This window comes from Harpia harpyja, chromosome 11 (assembly GCF_026419915.1).
Source record: "Harpia harpyja isolate bHarHar1 chromosome 11, bHarHar1 primary haplotype, whole genome shotgun sequence".
Taxonomy (NCBI): domain Eukaryota; kingdom Metazoa; phylum Chordata; class Aves; order Accipitriformes; family Accipitridae; genus Harpia; species Harpia harpyja.
Window position 1 is genome coordinate 8610029 of NC_068950.1, and position 18495 is coordinate 8628523.

The 18495-nt window shown below is 56.0% G+C and overlaps 1 protein-coding gene across 2 annotated transcripts in view; it reads left to right on the forward strand.

The window, feature by feature from the left end:
• Positions 1 to 460: 460 nt before the first annotated feature.
• Positions 461 to 18495, forward strand: part of LMX1A (LIM homeobox transcription factor 1 alpha) — a 47026-nt gene continuing 28991 nt past the window's right edge. Inside the window, exons 1-4 of one of the 2 annotated variants that reach the window (XM_052802048.1) lie at positions 461 to 539; positions 1664 to 1856; positions 2179 to 2294; positions 2898 to 3084. In XM_052802048.1, coding sequence (XP_052658008.1) covers positions 2219 to 2294; positions 2898 to 3084 — 263 coding nt within the window. In that variant the 5' untranslated portion in view covers positions 461 to 539; positions 1664 to 1856; positions 2179 to 2218. Of the gene's footprint in view, positions 540 to 576; positions 706 to 1663; positions 1857 to 2178; positions 2295 to 2897; positions 3085 to 18495 lie in introns of those variants that run through there. The other variant, XM_052802047.1, reaches the window with a different exon arrangement.

Consider the following 18495-nt stretch of genomic DNA (forward strand, 5'->3'; position numbering starts at 1 on the left):
GGCTGTGCTGGTTTGCACAGGGAGGAAGAGCAGCACATGGTGCCTGGAGCCCCTGGTCATGCTGCAGTCCTTGCTGGGCTGGTGTCTTTGCAATGTGGCTCCAGTAGATCTGGCTACCCAGAAACTTGGCTGGAGCTGCTCAGAAACCTTCAGGAGAGACAAAGACAGAGGCATCAGAGCCCAGTGCCTCCCTGCTGCAGCTCAGCCTTCCTGGATGTGAGGGATCGAAGCTGTTCCACGCTGACCTGTGCGATGGTACCAATGCTTTCATGCCCAAGCTCCCAGTGTAGTTATATTGGGATACAGTGGGGCCATCCCAGGACCCCGTTTCCCTCTCCTATGGGATTTTGGCATGGTGATGATCCACCCATGCTAACCTGTGGCCTCTCTCCTTCCTACGAGCTCCCAAAGGACATGACCTTGGTCCCTGCATCACCCACGTCATTTGGGCGTGGGGAACACTTGGTGACGAGGATGCCCCACGGAGAGGCTGGGAGCGCTCCTGCCCCTGGTACCAAGGTCACCGGTGAACGCAGGAGGTGAGGCCCCTAAAAACCTCCCGTCTTCCACGAGCCTGGAGCGGGTCCCTCGCAGCTCTGCAGCCGTTCCCCCGCCCCCCTTCCCAGCCGGAGAGGGGGGACCCAGCCCTCCTCCGTGCCGGTGGAAGCCGCGGCCCCGCTGCCCAGGCCGCTCCGGCAGCGGCAGGTACGCGGCCGTGGCTCCGGGCCTGTGGGGCCCGTGAAACTCCCCGAAAAATAGCGACCCCCCCCCGCCCCCAGGCAGGAGCAAAGGGGAGAGCCGGGCGGGACGGGAAATCGCCGGGGCTGCGGGAAGGCTCCAAGTTTCAGCTTCCCCGGTCGGGCGGGATCTTTCCTCCGAGGGTTTCCCCTCCCCGAAACCGATGCGGCTTGGCGGAGCCGGAGCGGCGCTTCCCCGGGGCCGCCTCCCCCTGCGGCTCCGCGTACCGGCGCCCGTAGCGGACCGGGCCCTGCTCGGCGCCAGCGATTACCGGCGACGAGCCCTCCGGGACAGCTCTCTGGCTTTGGTGGTGTTGTTTTGGTTTGGGTTGTTTTGGGGTTTTTTTTTCCCCTCCCTTCCCAGCACTCATTTTCCTTAAATACTGGGGAGCGAGGCGCCCGGGGCGATGCGCAGCGCCGGGGAGCTCATCCCCGCCGGGGAGCGCATCCCGCCCCGGCCGCTGCCTCCCCCGAGCGGGAGACCGGCTTTCCCCCCAAAACTCCCGGCCTGGGCTTCTCCTGGAAGGGGGAGCTGATTTCCAGCCGGTTTCACTACCGGGAGAGCCGCGGTGGCGGGGCACCACCCTCCACCTTGTTTGTTTTTTGTTTTGGTTGGTTTTTTTTTTTTTCCCTTGTCTTCTTTTTGGCTTGCTTTCGAAGAAAAGAAAAAAAAAAAAAGCGAGGGAGCGGAGCCGGGGCTGCCCCGGCGCCCCGCGGGGCGGCCCGGCCGTGCCCCCCGGAGCCGGGAAGGGCCGCCGGCCCCTCGAGGCGTGGCGGGGCCGGTGCCTGCAGCCAGGCAGGAGAGCGGGGAGGAAACTTATTTCGAGTGGGGTGGAGAGGGGAGGGCAGGGGGTGGGGGTCGGGCAGGGAGGTATCAGCTCCAGGAAATGTGCCTTAGCAGCAGTCGGACGGGCGCTTCCCCGCAGGTTGGTGCGCTCCGCTCCGGAGCCGTCCAGGACGCCGCGGTTCTCTCCCCACCCCGGGCAGCTCCGGCGGCGGGGAGCCCGGGGGAGGTCAGCCCGGGGAGGCAGGAGCCGCCGCAGGACGCCCCCGGAGCGGTGGCTGCGGACTCCTGTCCCGCCGGTTCCCCGCAGGAAGGCGTCGCCCGGGCCGCCCCAGGTAAGCGGCCGAGCCCTGCCGACGGCAGCCCCGCATCCTCCCGTCCCGCTGCCGCGGGGGGCCCCGGGACCGGCCGTCCCCACGTCGGGGCCGCGGGGCTGGTGGGGGACGCTGGGAGCCCCCCCCACACACCCCGGGGCAGCGGCTGCGAAGCCGGAGCAGGGTGTCTGGGGTGGGGAGCGTTCTCCCGCTCGGCGGCAGGGAGGGAGGAGGGGAGCCGGGCGCCCCGGGAGCGGACGGGCAGCCGGGGCGGGGAAGCCCCGGCCGGGGGCGGCGGGGCCGGCGGCCGGGCTGAGCGCGGCGTGTCCGGCTGTGTTGGCAGGCGGGCGGCGCGGCCCCCTCGCCCGGCCCGGCTCCCCACCATGCTGGACGGGCTGAAGATGGAGGAGAGTTTGCAGAGCGCCCTGGACCCCGCGGCCCCCTTCTCCTCCCTGCTGGGTAAGTCGGGGCACCCCGCTTGCCCTCCCGGGGCACCCACTCCCGCTCCCCCCCCAGGGTGGGGCACGGCCGGGCTGGCCCCCAGCGATGGGCACAGGGGGGGTTCGGGGGGGCCCGGGGGCAGCTTTTCCCCCGGCTCGTTCCTGCGCGGCGCCGCGCCGCTCCCTTCGCCCGGGGAGTGCCCCCGGCGCCCGCCTTCCCCGCTCCCGTTTCGTTCCGTGATTGCATTCAATTGTGCGTGTCCCCCCCACCCGCCCCGAGTGCAACGAAGGCCTTTCCTTCGTATCGAACAATAAAAAATTTATTTTAATTCTTTTTTCTTCGTTTTAATACCGGTTTCGAACAATCGCCCTCTCTCCAACCTGCGGCTCCGCCGCTGCCTTTCCAAGAGGAACGAAATTGGGGGCGATGTCCTCCCCCCGGAGCTCCCCTATGGCACAGGTGCCCCCCGAATCCCGGCGCAGCGCCCCGCACACCCCCGGCCCCTCCAGCCTACACGGGGGAAGCGAGAGCAGCGGGATCCTCTGTCCATCCCTCGCCCGGTCCCGTCTCCCCATCCACGTCTCCCTCCACCCACCCCTGCCCCCGGGTCCTTTCCCGCAGGCAGAGCCGCGACCCCCAAGTCGGTGTGCGAAGGGTGCCAGCGAGTTATTTCGGACCGGTTCCTGCTGCGCTTGAACGACAGCCTGTGGCATGAGCAGTGCGTCCAGTGCGCGTCCTGCAAGGAGCCCCTGCAGACCACCTGCTTCTACCGCGACAAGAAGCTCTACTGCAAACTGGACTACGAGAAGTAAGTGTCCTCCTGACCCTCCGGTGAGCCCTCCCTCGCTCCACTCCCACCTCCCGCAAAGCCCCAGTGCTCTGCCAAAAGCACGGAGGGTCGGGGGGCTTGGCGTCCCCCCGCAGCTCCCTGCTTCCCCTGCCCTGTGTGTCCCAAAAGGCGTCAGCCTTACGGTTGCTGCGTGGCGAGTCACGCTGCTTCCCCGCAGCCTTGTCGCACCTGGTTCTCCCCTTTTTAGAGGGGTTTCGTTGTGCTCAGGTTGCGCCTTGGGAATTTAGGAGCCTTTTGCTGGGAGCCTGTGAGACCCCTGGTAACCCTGGGGCTGTGGAGGGATGGGGCCAAGCGTTTTCCTGTCTCCTCTAGCTTTATTTTCCTACTGAGTGTTTGCAAGAGGAATGTTATATCCTCCCTGACCTGGTCCTGGATGGGGCTATTTTCCTAATATTCCCACAGGCAGGGCAATGCTATTGCTCCCCCTGCTTGGACAGGGAAACTGAGGCACTCGGCAGGGACCAGGGAAGGCCCCGCTGAATTTGGAGCGTTTGCAATCACACACCGGAGGCTTTGCCTGTGCTTGGGGCTGTGACAGAGCAGGAAATCTGGATGTAGGTGGTTAAAGCTTCCAGCCCTGATGCTTCCCCTTTGGCAAGTGTGGGGCTGGGGGGGAAAAGACAATGAGAAAATTGTTTTTCTTTTTTTAAAGAAAAACCTTTCCAGTGGGAATGGGGAGAAGGCTGCTGAGTCTTTCGTCTCCTGCAGCTGCTTTCGTTTTTTCCTGCTCATCCCACTCTTGCCGTCCCTGCCGGACTCTACTCCCTGGCTGGCTTTCGGAGCCGTTAAAATTGTGTTGCCTCCGGGCTGGTTGTTTCTTGAGGACGGTGTAGATGGGGGGGCCGGATCCCTCGCTATGGCGATAGCATGGCTGATGGAGCCCCGCGATTTAATTCCCAGGTCGCTGTTATATGAAAAAACGGTCGTCGGCGATGCTCTTGTCCCGGCCTTCGGTGGGTTGGCGAGCATGCCGGGGGCTAGCCCTGCTCTGGGCCTTTTTAAAGTTTTTTTCTTTAAGTCCCGTATTGTGGGTCTGAGTTTAATCACTATGGATACAAGGCAAATTGAAAGCAGAATTTGTGCGCGTGACCTTGTTTTCAAATGTTTACGAAAGAGCGGAAGAATTAGCTGCCGCGAGAGTGGAAAGGAGAGAGCTGCGTTACGGGCTTTTTATTTTTTAGGCAAAAATTTGTTGAGATTGGGTGCACTGCTTGTTTGTCCATAAAAATTTGGCTACTGATTACCATATGTTTTCAATGCATTTTAATTTGCATTTTCTGCTTTATCAGTGCCTCCATTCGGAGCATTAAGGGGAAATTGGGGTGAATATTACCGCAGAAATGCCTTTCCAGCTTGCAGCACATGTGGGTTTTACTCTCTGAGCATTTAACTGCAGCTTCTGAGCTCTGGAAGCTGCCTCCAACCTGAAACCCTCCTCCTATGCCTCTTGGCCGTGAAAGAAATTGGTGCCGCCGTTGGCTTCTTGCTGTGCCCATCTCGCTGTTGGGATGGACAAGGATGATGGCAGAGAAAAAAAACCAAAAAGTCACAAATATTTCCTAGGCTCCGGCAGTGGCACCGTTTATCCTGGTTATTTCCCAGCTGCGTTTGGGTTGGTGACTTTTGCCCGAGTTGGGGAATGGGCTCTGCGGCAGGCCGTTTCCCCGAGGTGTGATGGTTTTAGCCCTGAATCGCTACCGGCCTCTTCCCCTCCTGCACCCGCCTGCCCCTTGCTATCACATTGTTGTCTCCTTGAATTTTATTTTTTTTTTTTTTTGGCATGGGGCTGCAGGTCTATGTCCCTGCTCCTCCATGACCCTGGCGGGGCTCTCCGCCATGCCGCTGCTGCGACCCCTTACCTGGGGACAGCGAGGATGCAGAGCAGAGTCCCAAAGAGCTGTTCCCTTTGGGCTCTGCTGAGCTTTACACGTGGCTCTGTATTTAACAAAAACCCCTCTTTCTTCGCCCTGGAGTCCTGTCTCCAGGCTGAGCGTTTTCCCCGGGTGCAGGAGCACTGTGCCTGCCTCCGCTGCCATGCTGATGCCGATATCGGGGCTTTCAGTGCGAAACATGCAGGGGAAGAGCTGCTGCTCTTGGACTAAGCTAATTATCTCGAGCCGATAGCTGGTTAATTATCGCGGGTGACTGACACTCCTTGCGCAGCATGATGGTGTAAAGCGGCCGATCCTCCCTGCGGCATCGGTGGTCGCGCCAGCAGAGCTGGGCTCCGTCGGCCTCTCTGTCGGCACGGAGGACTGGGCTGTTGACGCGTGAAACACCAGTGCTGCGGGTGTCGGGGAAGAGGTTGGGATCCTACCTGCCAGCGTCGTGGTGTTGGTGTTTTTGTGTTTTGTTTTTTTTAATCGAAAGAAGGGATTTCTTTTCCAGATGGTGACTGTTGGGATGTTTTACCAGAGATGAGTTGGTGCAGTATTTTCTGACACGTATCTTCGCTCTCTGTTTGAGCTCCATTTATAACAAGGCTGCAGAGGGTTAATGACAGAGCGTGAGACGGCAGAGTTATGCCTTTAGTTATAAATACACTCATGGAAAGTGTTACGGACCGTTTTAAGCAAGCATCTGACTTGCTGGACTCTAGAAATTGAGGAATCATTTATTAAAACACATGTTTTACATTTCTTTGTCTTTCATAAAGAGGAAGACCTTGGGAGAGGACCTGGAGAGTAACGGATTAAAGACCAGGGATGCTGGGCCAGGTCTTGGCATCAATTCGGGGTGCCCAGAGCTGCGGCTTGGGACCCATGGGCAGTTTGGACAGCAATGCTGGCCAGGCACTTGGGGGGCTGGGGGTCACTCTTGGACCAGTTTCCCCAGCGCTGGCGGGGACAGCTCCTGGGGAGAGACCTCTCGAGCCTGTGCCCCTGGGACAGCATCTATTTGGGGCAGAGGACGTTCGTTACAGAACATCCTGAATCCCGCGGCAGCCCCCGGCGCTTGTCCAAACCTGATAAGTCTCAACTATGACAAGGTTCAGGCTTCGCCCTGGCCGGCTCCCCGACTGCAGAGCAACCCTGGGGACGCACCCCAGCTGCAGGGCCCCTGTGTTGGTGACCAGGGGGATGGGCTTTTGTGGTGGCAGATTTGAGATGGGGGGGGGGGGGGGGCAATGTCAAACCTGGCCATAAGTGGGGAGGTGTGCTGGAAGTGATGGGCTGCTCTGGAGGCTTAAAATCCACGTGAGGATGGGAATGGCTGAGCCCCACTTGCCCAGGGGTGTTTCACAGTGGGTTTGCACAGGCCAAGCAGAGCCAGAGCCGTAGGGAGGACCTGGAGCTGCGGGGACATCCCCATCCCCAAGCCCCACCGTGGGCGATGCCGGCGGCATGTAGAAACCCCTCCGGCCGGTTCTGGGGGCCGGGAGCTCTGACAGCGGTGCGGTCGTGACGGGGGGCGCAGCTGGGGAGCGTGGGTGACGGCGGGACGGCTTGGCACGTCCCCAGCCGCGGCGCAGAGCCCCGGCCCCAGCCCCGGCTGGCAGGAGCAGATGGCCAGCACATCTCGGAGCAGGCCTGGCATGTGGGCGCCGGCAGCGGAGGGGCGGCCGCGGCCCCCAAGCCACCGCCGTCGTGCCGGGCTCCCCGGCCGAGGGAGGCAGTTGTGTGATGCTCGCCCTGTCTTCGCACGGCTTGACGGCTCTGTGCTGTTGCCAGCTTTTGCGCCGTTGCAAAGCTCCTCCTGCTTGGCTCTGAAATCCCCTGCTCCCGGAGTCATGGGGTTGTGTGGGTGCTGTCTCCGTGAATTAAAACAAGGAGGCGCATCTGGCTGCGAAGGAAAAAAAAAAAAAAAAAAAAAATCCTTCTAAGCTCTGAACATGCACAAAAGAAAACACGTGTGAAGAAACCTATTGGTGTTGGGTTTTAAAATCACACCCAGCATCTTCATATGGGGGATGAGCCTGAATCCCCAGCAGTGTGGTCCCAGCAGACTGCGGCTGGCTCTGCCCGGGGGGAAGGTGGGATCTGCTGGGCTCGGAGCAGCACGGCCTCCTCTCACCTGCTGGAGGCTCGTCTGGCAGCTGCTGCCGTGGAGGAGAGAGGGGGAAGAGGTTTGAAGCATGGTGGCTGTTTATCTTGCTTAGCGTGGGTAATGAATGTAATTGCGCAATTAGCTGCAAACCCTGGCGCTGCTTCCCCAGCCCGGAAGGGTTGCGAGGGGGATAATCCCAAACGGATTGAATGAATAAGGTGATGCTGATGCTGAATGCTTTAAGGCAGCCCACTGGCCGGAGATTTCCTATGGTCTGGGGGGGTTGTGCTGGCAATTCACAGTCCTTTGCCTTCTTTCGCCTGGAGAAATGGGACTTTTTACTCTTCTTGTGGCTGATGGGAGAGAATGGTCCCTCCAGAGAGCCACGGGTCAGCCCAGCTACGGTGCAACATGCCCTCCGGAGGTCCTTTTCCCTTCTTGTAGGGCATCCTATGGAGAGGATGGTGCTAACTTGGGTTTCTCCAGCTGGCCAGGCACTGGGGACGGGCAGGCTGGCCTGGATGGGGTAGCAGAGCACATGGCAGCTCTGAGGCATGATGTCCCTCTCGCTGGTCTCTCTTTTCCCATTCCTCAATCTTCTAACACTTTCTATCCTTTTTGCCTGCTCTCCATCCCCACCCAGCACCTTGTCTCCCGTAGCAAACCCCTCTCTGTCCTCATCCCCTTTCCCGCAGCTCCCGGAGGAAATGTGCCGACTCTTTGTGGGCTGGGATGAGCGTGGCTCTGGAGCAGCCGAATTTGGCCTTATCCCCACCAGGGATGGCGTGGTGGGTATTGCCAGGCTGGGACCAGGCGCCAGTCCTTTGTTTTTTGTTAGTAAGTTGCCTTGTTATGCCAGTAGTGGGGGGAAGCAGGGAAGCAGCGGGATGAGGTGATGAGATGATGAGAGAGGCGTTATGGAGGCTGCTGTGGGATGCAAGCTGGAAAAGCAAAATATGCCTTGCCCCCATCTCTGCTGTCTCCCATCCTCCTGTGCGCTGCTTGCGGGGGTCTCTCTTTCCAAAGTGAGTGGAGAGGAGATTTGGCATCTTGCCCCTTCCTCCTGCCCTTAATTAAATTTGTGTCTTACAATTAATGTTTCATAGAAAGGCCGGGAAGGGAGCAACGTTCAGCAGCTTGGGAGCGAGGCAGCCGAATATACTCGTCATCTGTCCCTCCATGGTGGGGACAGGGGTGGCTTTGGGGTCACCCTTTCTCCTGCTCATTGGCAGTGGGACCCTGGAGGCTGCGGGTTGGTGCTGGCAGACCTGGGACCTGAGCATCCTTGGGACCCTCCATGGTTTCTGCCATCTTATTTCAGACCTGCAATGATTTTAATTGGTTTTTTTTTCTTTTTCTTTCTTTCTCACCCCATAGCACAGCGCTCCCTGATCAGCCCCTGATGGGGCGCTTGGAGCAGGGCAAACTGCTTCAGATCTTTGCAATCCTGATGAAGGCACCGAAAAGAAATCGGCTAGGGAAAGAAAGGGGGGTTTGTTTCAGTTTGATGAGAATTTTGTCTCTACCAGCTGGAGAGACAGCTGGGGTCCTCTCCTGCCCCGGCTCGCCAGCCCTCGCCTCGCCAGTTCTTCACCTGCTCGCAGCCGCCAGGCGCAGGGAGGGATTTTCCGAGCTGTGGATTTAAGAGATCCCACAATTTGGTTTCTTGCTTGGTCCTTCCTCGGGGAGCTTTCCAGCAGGGTCTAAACCCCGTGCTGTGGTCACCCCCAGCCGGTTTCGGAGAGGGTGGTGGTCTCGGGTGTTAGCTGTGCTGAAGGCTGGCCAGCGTGTGGGCAGGATTTGCCTGCAGCCGGGGACGCTGAGCTCCGCTGGCTGCCCCCATCCCTGCTGGCAGCAGTGGGATGGCCTCAATGTACCCAAACCTGCAGCAGTTTCTGACTCTGATCCTGCACGCTTGCCTCGGGGTGTGGGCAGGGGTCCCCGAAACACCCTCTGCCTTGGAGGGGGAGAAGGGGACTTTGGGGGTGAGGCTTGGTCTCCTCTTCTGCTCACAGGGGTGCAAGTCCTGCTTCTGGCTGTGCGGGGGAAGACCCTATGGTTTGAATGAGGTTTGGGTCTGGATTCACGGTTCCCCAATTCTGGTGAACCCTGTGGTGTGCAGCCAAGGAGGGGTACTCAATACATCCCATATCCCAGCTATTTTTCTTCTCAAGATGCTCTTTGTCCCTTTGTGCTCCATTTTGTCTCTGGCTCCTGCCCTCTGCAGACGCAAACGTGGGCTGGGGATGCTGGCACTGGCATGGGGACAGGGGGCCTGGGCTGGAGGACTGTGCCTCTGCCTGTGATTTAACAAACCATCTCCTCTGTAACAGAAGTAAAGAATAGCTTAAGCAGGGAGAAAATATTTGGATTTTATTAGGGTGAAATACTGGGGTTGACCCAAAATAATATTTTTTTTTTTCCATAAATGTGTTTTCATGACAAATTTGAATTTCTGGGTGTTTGTAAGAGATTTCAGAAGGGAGAGATGTGGGGGACTAATGGCGCTCCCTGATGTGGCCAACACCGCGCAGGTGTGTGTGTGAAAGCCTATAGCCACAGTTATGCTAGTCTCTAACTTCAATTTTGTTCCTCAATACTTTTAACCTGGAAGGAATCCTACCTGGGCAGAAGGAAGCCAGCTGGTCCCCGGGTATCTTCTCCTGGGGCTGTGGGTCCTTGGGGGCAATGGATGCACCCGGGTTGTCTCGTGCGTCTCTGTGAAACCGGCAGGCATCCCATTGCAGCTCTGTTTGAGGTTTGGTTTTTTGTTGTGTGGGGGTTTTTTTTTGTTTTTTTTTTTTTCTTTTTTAAGATCATCAAACCTTGGTTGCCCAGGAGAGGGGTGCTGTAATCCCTGGCTTCCCACCCCAAATATTTACGAACAGCCAGATGCCAAAGCTTTTGTGAAAGGTGTGGGGCAGGCTGTGCCGTGCCTGGGCTGGGGCAGGCTGTGCCGTGCCTGGGCTGTGCTGGCAGCAGGGGTACAGCATTGGGCTGGTGGCATCGGTCTCTGTTTATTTGAGGGGTTTTCTATCAGATGGCTCTGTCTTCTTGCTTATCTGTTTTGCTGGGATCTTATTAACAAAAGACCAATTTCTTCAGCTTGTCAGGGAACCTTCACGTGCTCCATGTTTTGTAGGCTGGCTATCTGAAAGTGGTGTTTTCTCCCACAAAGATTTGAGTTTTCAGGAAGGTGGTATGTGTGTTTCTCAATACAGAGGTGAAACCATGTTGTGTTCAATGCAAACAATTTATTTTCTCATATTGCACTGTGTGCTTGCATGCACCTACCTGTTTTCAGTAGAGCGTTTCCCATGCCCATGAATAAGATCCTGTTTTGGGTTCAGGTCTCCTGCATTAGTGCCTCCTCCAGGTATGATGGGCCTTGGTTGTATGCAGGAGAAAGAGCTGAGACTTGGCTCCTTCACACATGAAATGGAGCTAGAAATATGAATCCAGCTAAAAAAGGCTTCAATCATCATCATAAGTGCTTTGAGCATCTTGCTAGGCAACTTTGAACACCAAGCATGAATTCTCAGTCTCTCTCCAGATTTGCCTAATTTTTACGTCGTGCCTCCTTTTGTGTTTTCCACCCTGGGCTACCTTTGACCAAAGGTGACCGAGAGCTTGTGTTGCAGAGATACCAGCTTCTCCCAGGCACGAATCAGTAGGATTAAGGCATGAATCGATAGAAGGCATGAATCGGTAGGAGAACTGCTCTCCTCTGTATCCCAGCACGTCCTGGCAAGCAGCGATGCTTCCCCTCGTCCAAGGGTCACTGGGGCTCCATGGCCGCAGATGAAAGGTTCGCCCTGCCCGGAGGCATCCTGCTCTTCCTCACGGCAAATGCCTCGAAGGGCAGAGCACATTGGAGGAGGCTTCCTTGGCCGGTACTCGTGCTCTGCGAGCCCATGAGGGCTCGGCATTGATCCTTCCCAGCTGTCCCCCTGTCGCCGTCGTCTGTACATTGTCTCTTGCCACTCCCTACCCCTCTCCTTCCCTTGTGGGCTTCATTTCCTAACGCTGCTCTTAAGGAGAGCTTTCTGTCCTTGACAGCGGAACAAATCCCTTTTCACGCGACCATTGCTCCTCAGCCCATTGTCCTCCGCCTCCACCGCCACCGTGCAAAATCTCCCTCCCCAGTACGTCTGTTCCTCTGGAATGATAACCACCATCGTGGTGGGGCAGTGAGCCCCCAAAGTCCCTCTGGGCAAGGTCCCCTGCCCTGCAAGGGAGCAAAGTGGGGTCTTAAAAGCACAAGAATAGGCAAGGGCGATTCCCAGAGAATCCACCGTTTGGATGTGATTCATCTCTTTGGGACGTGTATCCTCTCCTCTGGTTTTGTGCTGCGGAGCTCCCTGGTTGAACCTGGAGCCTGTGTGTACCAAGGGCTCCTTCTTCCCTGCCTGGGGCCAGCGGGGCCACATTATAAGTAGATTTTTCACTGCGTAGCATCACCCAAGGTGGCTAAGCAGGAAGAGGGAGGCAGGAATTTTCTCTTTGCTATTGAAAGCTTAGGTAAGCATTTGGCAGGAAAAATTGGGAAAGGGGAGAGAAATAGGTTAAGGGACCTGAAGGCAGTTCTCAGCTGCAGCATTTTTCTTATTTGAAAGAGTCAGTGTTGTCATTTCTTCCCTCCAACTCCCACTGTCGTAAAAACGTAGGGATGCTTTCATTGTCAGAATTTCTGCTCGGCATTTGCTGGCTCTGTTAAGTCTATTCCTGGAAAACAGTGTCTTAGCTAAACAAAATGCTCCTAACCTCTGCAGTAATGTATCTAAACAGGAGGAGGGGGAAATGGGCACATGTTCGTGATTGCCTCCACAGGGGTGATTTTGCTGCCATTGGATGAATAAATTCACGGGTGCTGGTAGTGGGGGTGGACATTTGTCAAGGCACAACCCCAAAACTCTTGCCCAATGACTTCTGTGTTAAGCCCGGATTGGAACTGCCCTACAACACACTTCTGGGGCATCTTTTACGTTTCTGGTCTTGGAGAGGACCGTCCAGGCAACCGGAGAGGAGGCAACCGCAGCTATGCTGACTGTGTGTCAGGTGTGCAGGACCCCAGCCCTGCGCTGGGTGTTGAGAATGGGGCGACAGTCTCGTCTCTGCTTGCAGACCACTTTCTGTAGGTCCTGCAAGGGTTAAAGGGGAGGAAGAAGCTCCTCCGGAGCACACGGTTCTGCCAAGCCAAGGTCTGAATTGCTCAATGGAGCTGCTGAATGCCAGATCTTGGCTGCAGGGAGAGCTGAGAGCACCTTGCTCACCTGAACTGTGTCCCCGAGCCTAACCATCCTCTTGGCTTGGGCACCTGCGGTCTCTGGTGCAGTGGGATGGCCCAGGTTCATGTGTCTTGAGTCTTGTTTGTGCCAAATGGGTGGCCAGCTGGGTTGGTGATGGGGAGCTGAAATACTGAATTATGTATATCTCAGCATCTCCGCTGCTGGGCAGAGCGCTGGAGTGGTATTGAGCAGATCCTTTTAAACAGCTATGTGGACATGAGAGCTTGGTTAGGAAAGCCATTAAGTGTTTGAATCTTCTTGATGCCTGCTCAGGTGAATGTTGCTCCTTCCTTCTGCATCCGTAATTATGAAAGGCTGAAAGAGCAACCTCAGCGGGCTGGTTTAAAAGTTTAATGAAGCTTAAAGTCTTGTAGGTTGGCTCTTGAGTCTGAACTTGTTTCAACTCTGGCCCTAGGAAGGAGGGTTAACCAGAAAGGAGGAGAGGCTTCCTGCATGCATTACCTTGAGGACATTAAAACTCAAGTTGATGGGATGTGCTGTTAGGAAGATGGATTAGGAGAAAGTAATGGGAGAAGACATCAGAGATGGGTGAAGGGCCATGCACGGGGAAAGTAGGTCCAAGTGAGGCGTTTACCCTTGGCAGGGGGAAAACCACCCATGGCAAGGACGAGATTTTCTGGCCCCAGCTGTGCAGGATGTGTGTGTGATGGATGCCCTCTGCTCCGCAGCTCCAAACCTGGGCAGCGCTGATGGATGGGTGCCAGGGTGCAGCAGGATCTGGGTGGCTCACCCGCTCTGTCTGGTGTAACATGCTTCTCGCAGCGCCTGCCCGAGACGCTCCGGGCTGGGGAGGGTTGCCAGCGTGCCCGCTCTGGCAGTCTCCGACTGGGTCCTAGCAAGAGCCAAAGCGTCTGTGCCCTTGGCAGGGTCTTTATGGGAGTTTCCTCTGCAGCACCAAACTCACTTTTGCACCTTTTTTTGGCCGGCTGAGACGTGGAGCCGAGACCCTGAGCAGTTGGCTGGCGCGGGGCTGAGGGAGAAGCGCTCTCTCCCCAGATGTGCTGCGCTGTGAATCTCCGCCAGATCCCATTTTTAGTTTCATGGTAAGGGTTTGCAGCAGGAATGACTTCTGGCTGAGCACGCTGGGCTCCTGCCCGCTCCCAGCACTTCACCTTTCTCCTCCTCTCGCCTCGTGGTGAAACTGTAGCTCTTTATGGCTGGACTGAAGATGCAAGATATGTGGTCAATGCTTTGATGCTGGGCTATGTATAGGGACACAACTAGCTTCATGGGACTGTTTCTCCAAGGCCATCCAAGTTCGGAGGCACTGATGCCACCCGTCCTTATCCAGGCAGGGTAACATGAAGTGATGAATCTGGCTGCTAAACCAGAGAGCCCAAATCCACCCTGCTCTGCTGGGAGGGCCCATCCCCATCCTCCAGAGAAAGTGCAATTCCCCTGCCAATAATGTCTTTATGCTATTTCCAACCGCGTAACAAAAATCCCAGGAACTCCCTGAATCCTTGGCTTTTGAAATAAATATACCCCCACCTCGAACCGATTTATTTTTGCCTGTTTCAGGCACTTCTGCCTCCAAACATCAACTTTGGTCCTTCCCTCCCTGGTCTGAGGCCTGCAGAGCACCGTTCTCATGCAGAGCAGCTGCTGGCCTCACCTCGGGGTGATGCTTTACAGGTTTCCTTGGTTGACTGGGGAAGTGCATCGGGCATATCGTGGGTGAAAGGTGCTAATGCAACGGAACCCAAATCTACATCTTCTTCTTTAGTGCCTTCGTGCTGGAAAAGTGCAGCAAAAGTCAACCGACAATGCATCTTGCCGAAGCTGCATTTTTTTTTCCGTAAGGATTAGTGGTTCAAGAGCGGGGATTTTCAAACTGACAAGCCCTTGGCAGAGAAATAATTATAGGCTTTTTATGCTTTGTGTTTCCTAAGTAGTTCTAAATGACTTTTTCCCTTGGGGCATTTTTTTTAAGTCCACAAAAAGAGGGGAAAACTGTGTATTTCCTCAGTGTCCTTGAAAATATGCAAGATGTTTGTGGAGACCATTTAAGTTTCAGCTATAAGATTTTTTGTGTGTGTCTGTTTGCTTTAACCACATCCAATCAACTGAAGTTTCTTGGCTGATGATGCTTCAGAAATGGATCTTAGCAATGGGAGATGGAGGGAGATAGATGTGATCACTTCTCGGCCATCTCAGGAATGTGGGTTTTGCCTATGCAGTATATTCCCCAGGGTTTTTAGCCCACTCCTTGTTGTAAGAGAGGATTTCTGGGTCTAGTGGAGCTGGTTTTCCCCATCAACATCCATTATTTGCTTGTGCCAAGTTGCTGCACATCCCATTGGGAAACCCTCACCCTGCCCCTTTCATCAGCATCCCGCCTTTCCATCCGGTCTCCAGCTGCAATTCCCGGGGGCTGTGGAGCCCAGCGGGGCTCACTCAGCCCAGTCCTCCGCTGGGTCCTCTCCTTGCCCTGCATCTCTATCCTGACTGCTTTGGCCAGCCTTTTTAATTTTAAAAAAGGCAGAGTGATGTGAAAAAAGCCCCCCGGCGGTAGCTGAGGGCAGCTCCAAGGCACACGTGAGCTCATGCCTTCTCTCCCTAGCAAAATTCACCTCCTATACATTTCTATGCAAGCCCTTAAGCAGGTACCCTAATTTTCTCCGTGTCACAATGTGTTTTACCATGGCTCAGTCCCAGCCTGGAGCTTTTTGCTCCCTACTTTTTTGCCCCTCCCTGGGAAGAGCCTCCGGAGGATGCTGTCCTAAATCTGAGCTACCCTGTACCTGACTAGGGAGAGGGCTTCCATCCATCCATCCATCCATCCATCCCTGATACTAAACACTGCTTGTGATGTAAGGGGGGACCTGGGAGAGGACCCCACTGGCGTTTACGCTCACCGCAATATAAAAGGGCAGCACTGGGGCCTGGAGGGGCTGCGTTATTGCGTCCACTGTCAGGGCAGTGCTGGGGCATTCCCCTGGGATTACTGGTGCAATATTCCCACCATCAGCAAGGAGCAGGGGGGGCAGGCTGCTGTTAATAACAGTGTTGCTTTACCTTGGCTTTATTAAGTGAGGGAAGCCTCTGTTCCTCACGCCCCGGGCATGTCTGGGTCTGGGCTTCACGGTGAGAGGGAAGGGGTTGGGAGCAGAGAGGGGGGTGGGGTGGGGAATGGTGTTTGAAGTAATTAGAGCTGCTCAATGGAGAGGGGAGAATTGCCAAGAGGGGTGGCAGTGATACCTCAATGGGGTCTCCTGCCCCGACCTGCTGCAAAACCCTCCTGTGGGCTCTGCCCAACCTATGGCATTTAGTGAGTGGGGTGGTGAACTCCTCTCTTTTCCCATTCCTCTCTCTTCTGAAGACCCTCTTAGGGTAGCTAAAGTGTGGTTGAGCTTGTGGGGAGGCCACGATGTAGTTCCAGGGCTTACAAAGTCCCCTGTGTCCTGCAGAGGGACATGGTGCCAGGAGGGGAGCTGCCTGTCCTGTCTCTCCTCTGCCCTAGCCATCAGTTCTCAGGGGAAAGGGTTTTTTCTCATCTTCCCCTGTCCAGACGCTGCGAATCCCACTAAAACTTTTGACTGGAGCAGGGATTACGTGCTCAGGTTTCAGCCCTTGTCTGTGAGTGGTGTAAACTTTCTGCTGGAGCTCAAGTGACATTTTGTGGGAGATAGGAGAGTATTAAGTGTTGGTCCTTGCAGATAAAAATAGCTGCTGGCCCAACGACGTTTTTTGTCGTCTTGTCACTGGTCTGACCTGGCTCCATCACCTCCACGCTGGGGCTCCCAACCTGGTCCTGCAACTGCAGCCTGAGCCAGTGCGGTCCCGCTCTGAGCATCCTACCAGCCTGTCACAGTGATGCTCTCCTCCTGTAAGCACTGTGGCCGGGATGGTGCCGGGTAGGCTGGAGGGCAAACTGGACCAGGAGCAGCAGGTCCTGCGTTTGTGTTCACAGGGACTGGGAGGAAACACTGTCCATCCCGCTCGCTGTGAGCCTACCCTAACCAAGCACAGCATCCCCCTTCCCTGAAATCAGAGGATCAAAGCAGGTACCCCAAATTGCCCATTATGGCAAACCCCGCTGCTAATGTGGGAGCCCTCCTGATTACAGGAGTCCTCATGTGTGCACACGTGTCCATCTGTCTGTTTTTCCCGTTGCTGTGTTTCAGAGCTGATGTTTTCATCCTGAGGTTATAGCCAGAGCTGGCTCGGGGCCCCTCAGCAGCATCGGCAGAGCTGACTCTTGCCGCTCCAGAAATGCGGGGCTGGGGCCAGTCGAAAGGAAGGGGAAGGAGAGGAGGAGGAGGAGGGAGCGGCAGGGTCTGGCTCACTGCTGAGCTGGGACCAGATCTGCTGCTGGGAGAGGCTCTCCCACCCTGCCTGCCCTGTGCCTTTCCTGGGCTCCACTTCAGAGTAGCATCCACCTCTGAAAATAGCCAGCGTGGCTCTGGAAGAGCCTGTGTGCAGCCAGCAGGATGGCAGCAGGGACAATTTCTCCTGGTGTTGACCCTTTCTTTCTCATGGCTGGGCTGGGAAGTCCCCAGGCATTGGCCTCTGTGGACTGGGCATCCTTTGAGGATGCCTCCATTCTATCTGCTTGTTCTTCTGATGTCCACCAGAGCATCATTCTCCCTAAGGATCTCTTCATGGACCTCCTAGCTGCATAGCCAGGCTGTCTTCAGTGCAACTTTTTAATTGCAGTCCTTAAATACCTTTCTCAAACAAGTGAAGGCTTTTGGGAACAGCAACTCTTCCAGATTCTCTGTGCTCTGCTTCAAGGCCCACCCGCCGCTGGGGGATTCATCATCTTGCATGGTGTCATCCATCAGCTGAAGCGTCTCTCTCGTCAGAAATAAGGAACGAGGTCCTCGTGTGTCTGGAGCCGAACCGATGCAATGGCACTTGGCCACTTACAGTAGTGGGCGATTACTGAGCCCCTGCCAGGAATTCTTCCAGTGGGATCGGGAACGCTCTCGGGTGTTAAATTTGTCCTGCGGCGTGTAACCTCTAAGTAGAGCCCATCGTGTTTTGTAACGGATCATATGATGCTGGCGATGGCAGCCGCCCGCCCTGCATTTCAAGGTCAGTGCTGAGCTCAGGGCTGGAGGGGCAGCTCCTGGCTGCAGCCTCGCCGGGCTACTGAGCCATCTCGCAGGGCTCTCTGCTCCCTCCTGGGGTAAAGCTTCGGGTACCTCGGGAGCTCGGGCTTGGAGGTGGAGGCTGTTTTGCTCCCAGCCGGTGAGGCTGCAGCTCGCATCTCAGGATCTCCCTTTGCAGGGTGTGCTCCTGGGATCAGCGTGGCTCTGGGATGCAAACCATGCCCACGTCTGTCCTGCAGCCCCGTGAGGGTTTCTCGTGTGCTGCCCACACACTGTCTCCACATCTGGAAACCACTGTCCCTTAGCCAGAGCCTGTGCATCAGGTGCAGCTCCGTCCCCTGAGAGTTTTACAGAATCACGCTAAGGACAGGACCTTCCAGCATACATATAGGCAATATTCCCTCGCTCTCAGTGCCTTGAAATACCTCACAGTAAGGACTTCATCTTGTATCCCTGAAGCTGGGGGAACTGCTGTGCAGAGAAGGGTTTGCTGGCAGAGGTGAGGTGCGCAGGGTCTTTGTCTCGATGGACAACCAGTGCAGTGATGCTGCTGCCTGCTCTGTCCCTTGGCTTCCAGCCCCTCGTGGGAAAGCACGGCCATCCCCATGGGAAGAGTCTCCCACGATCTTTATCAATAAATAAATATTTTAGGCCCATCACTGTATCAAGCAATTAGAAAGGACTTTTCGGACAGGTCGTTAAATAAGAATTAGCGGGGGTTTAAAATATTAATGGGCAATTGGCCTTCGCCAGTTCTCTTGTTACACGAACGTTTCATTTATAATTTGGACCCAAGTTGAGATGTGCTGAGAGATGCTCAGCCTGCAGCCTGCGCACGGGGGTTAACGTGGTGCGCTCTCCTGCCAGAAAATAATAAAAGCCAGGGACTGTCTAGGGATCATGCGTGAAGGATTAGGAAGAGGATATGCACGGGCCTGTCTGCAGCTGGTTGAAGTCTAGCGCAGAGGGGTAAGCCTGGAAATCATTGCTTTCTGATGGCTTTGAGGGGGCCAGCA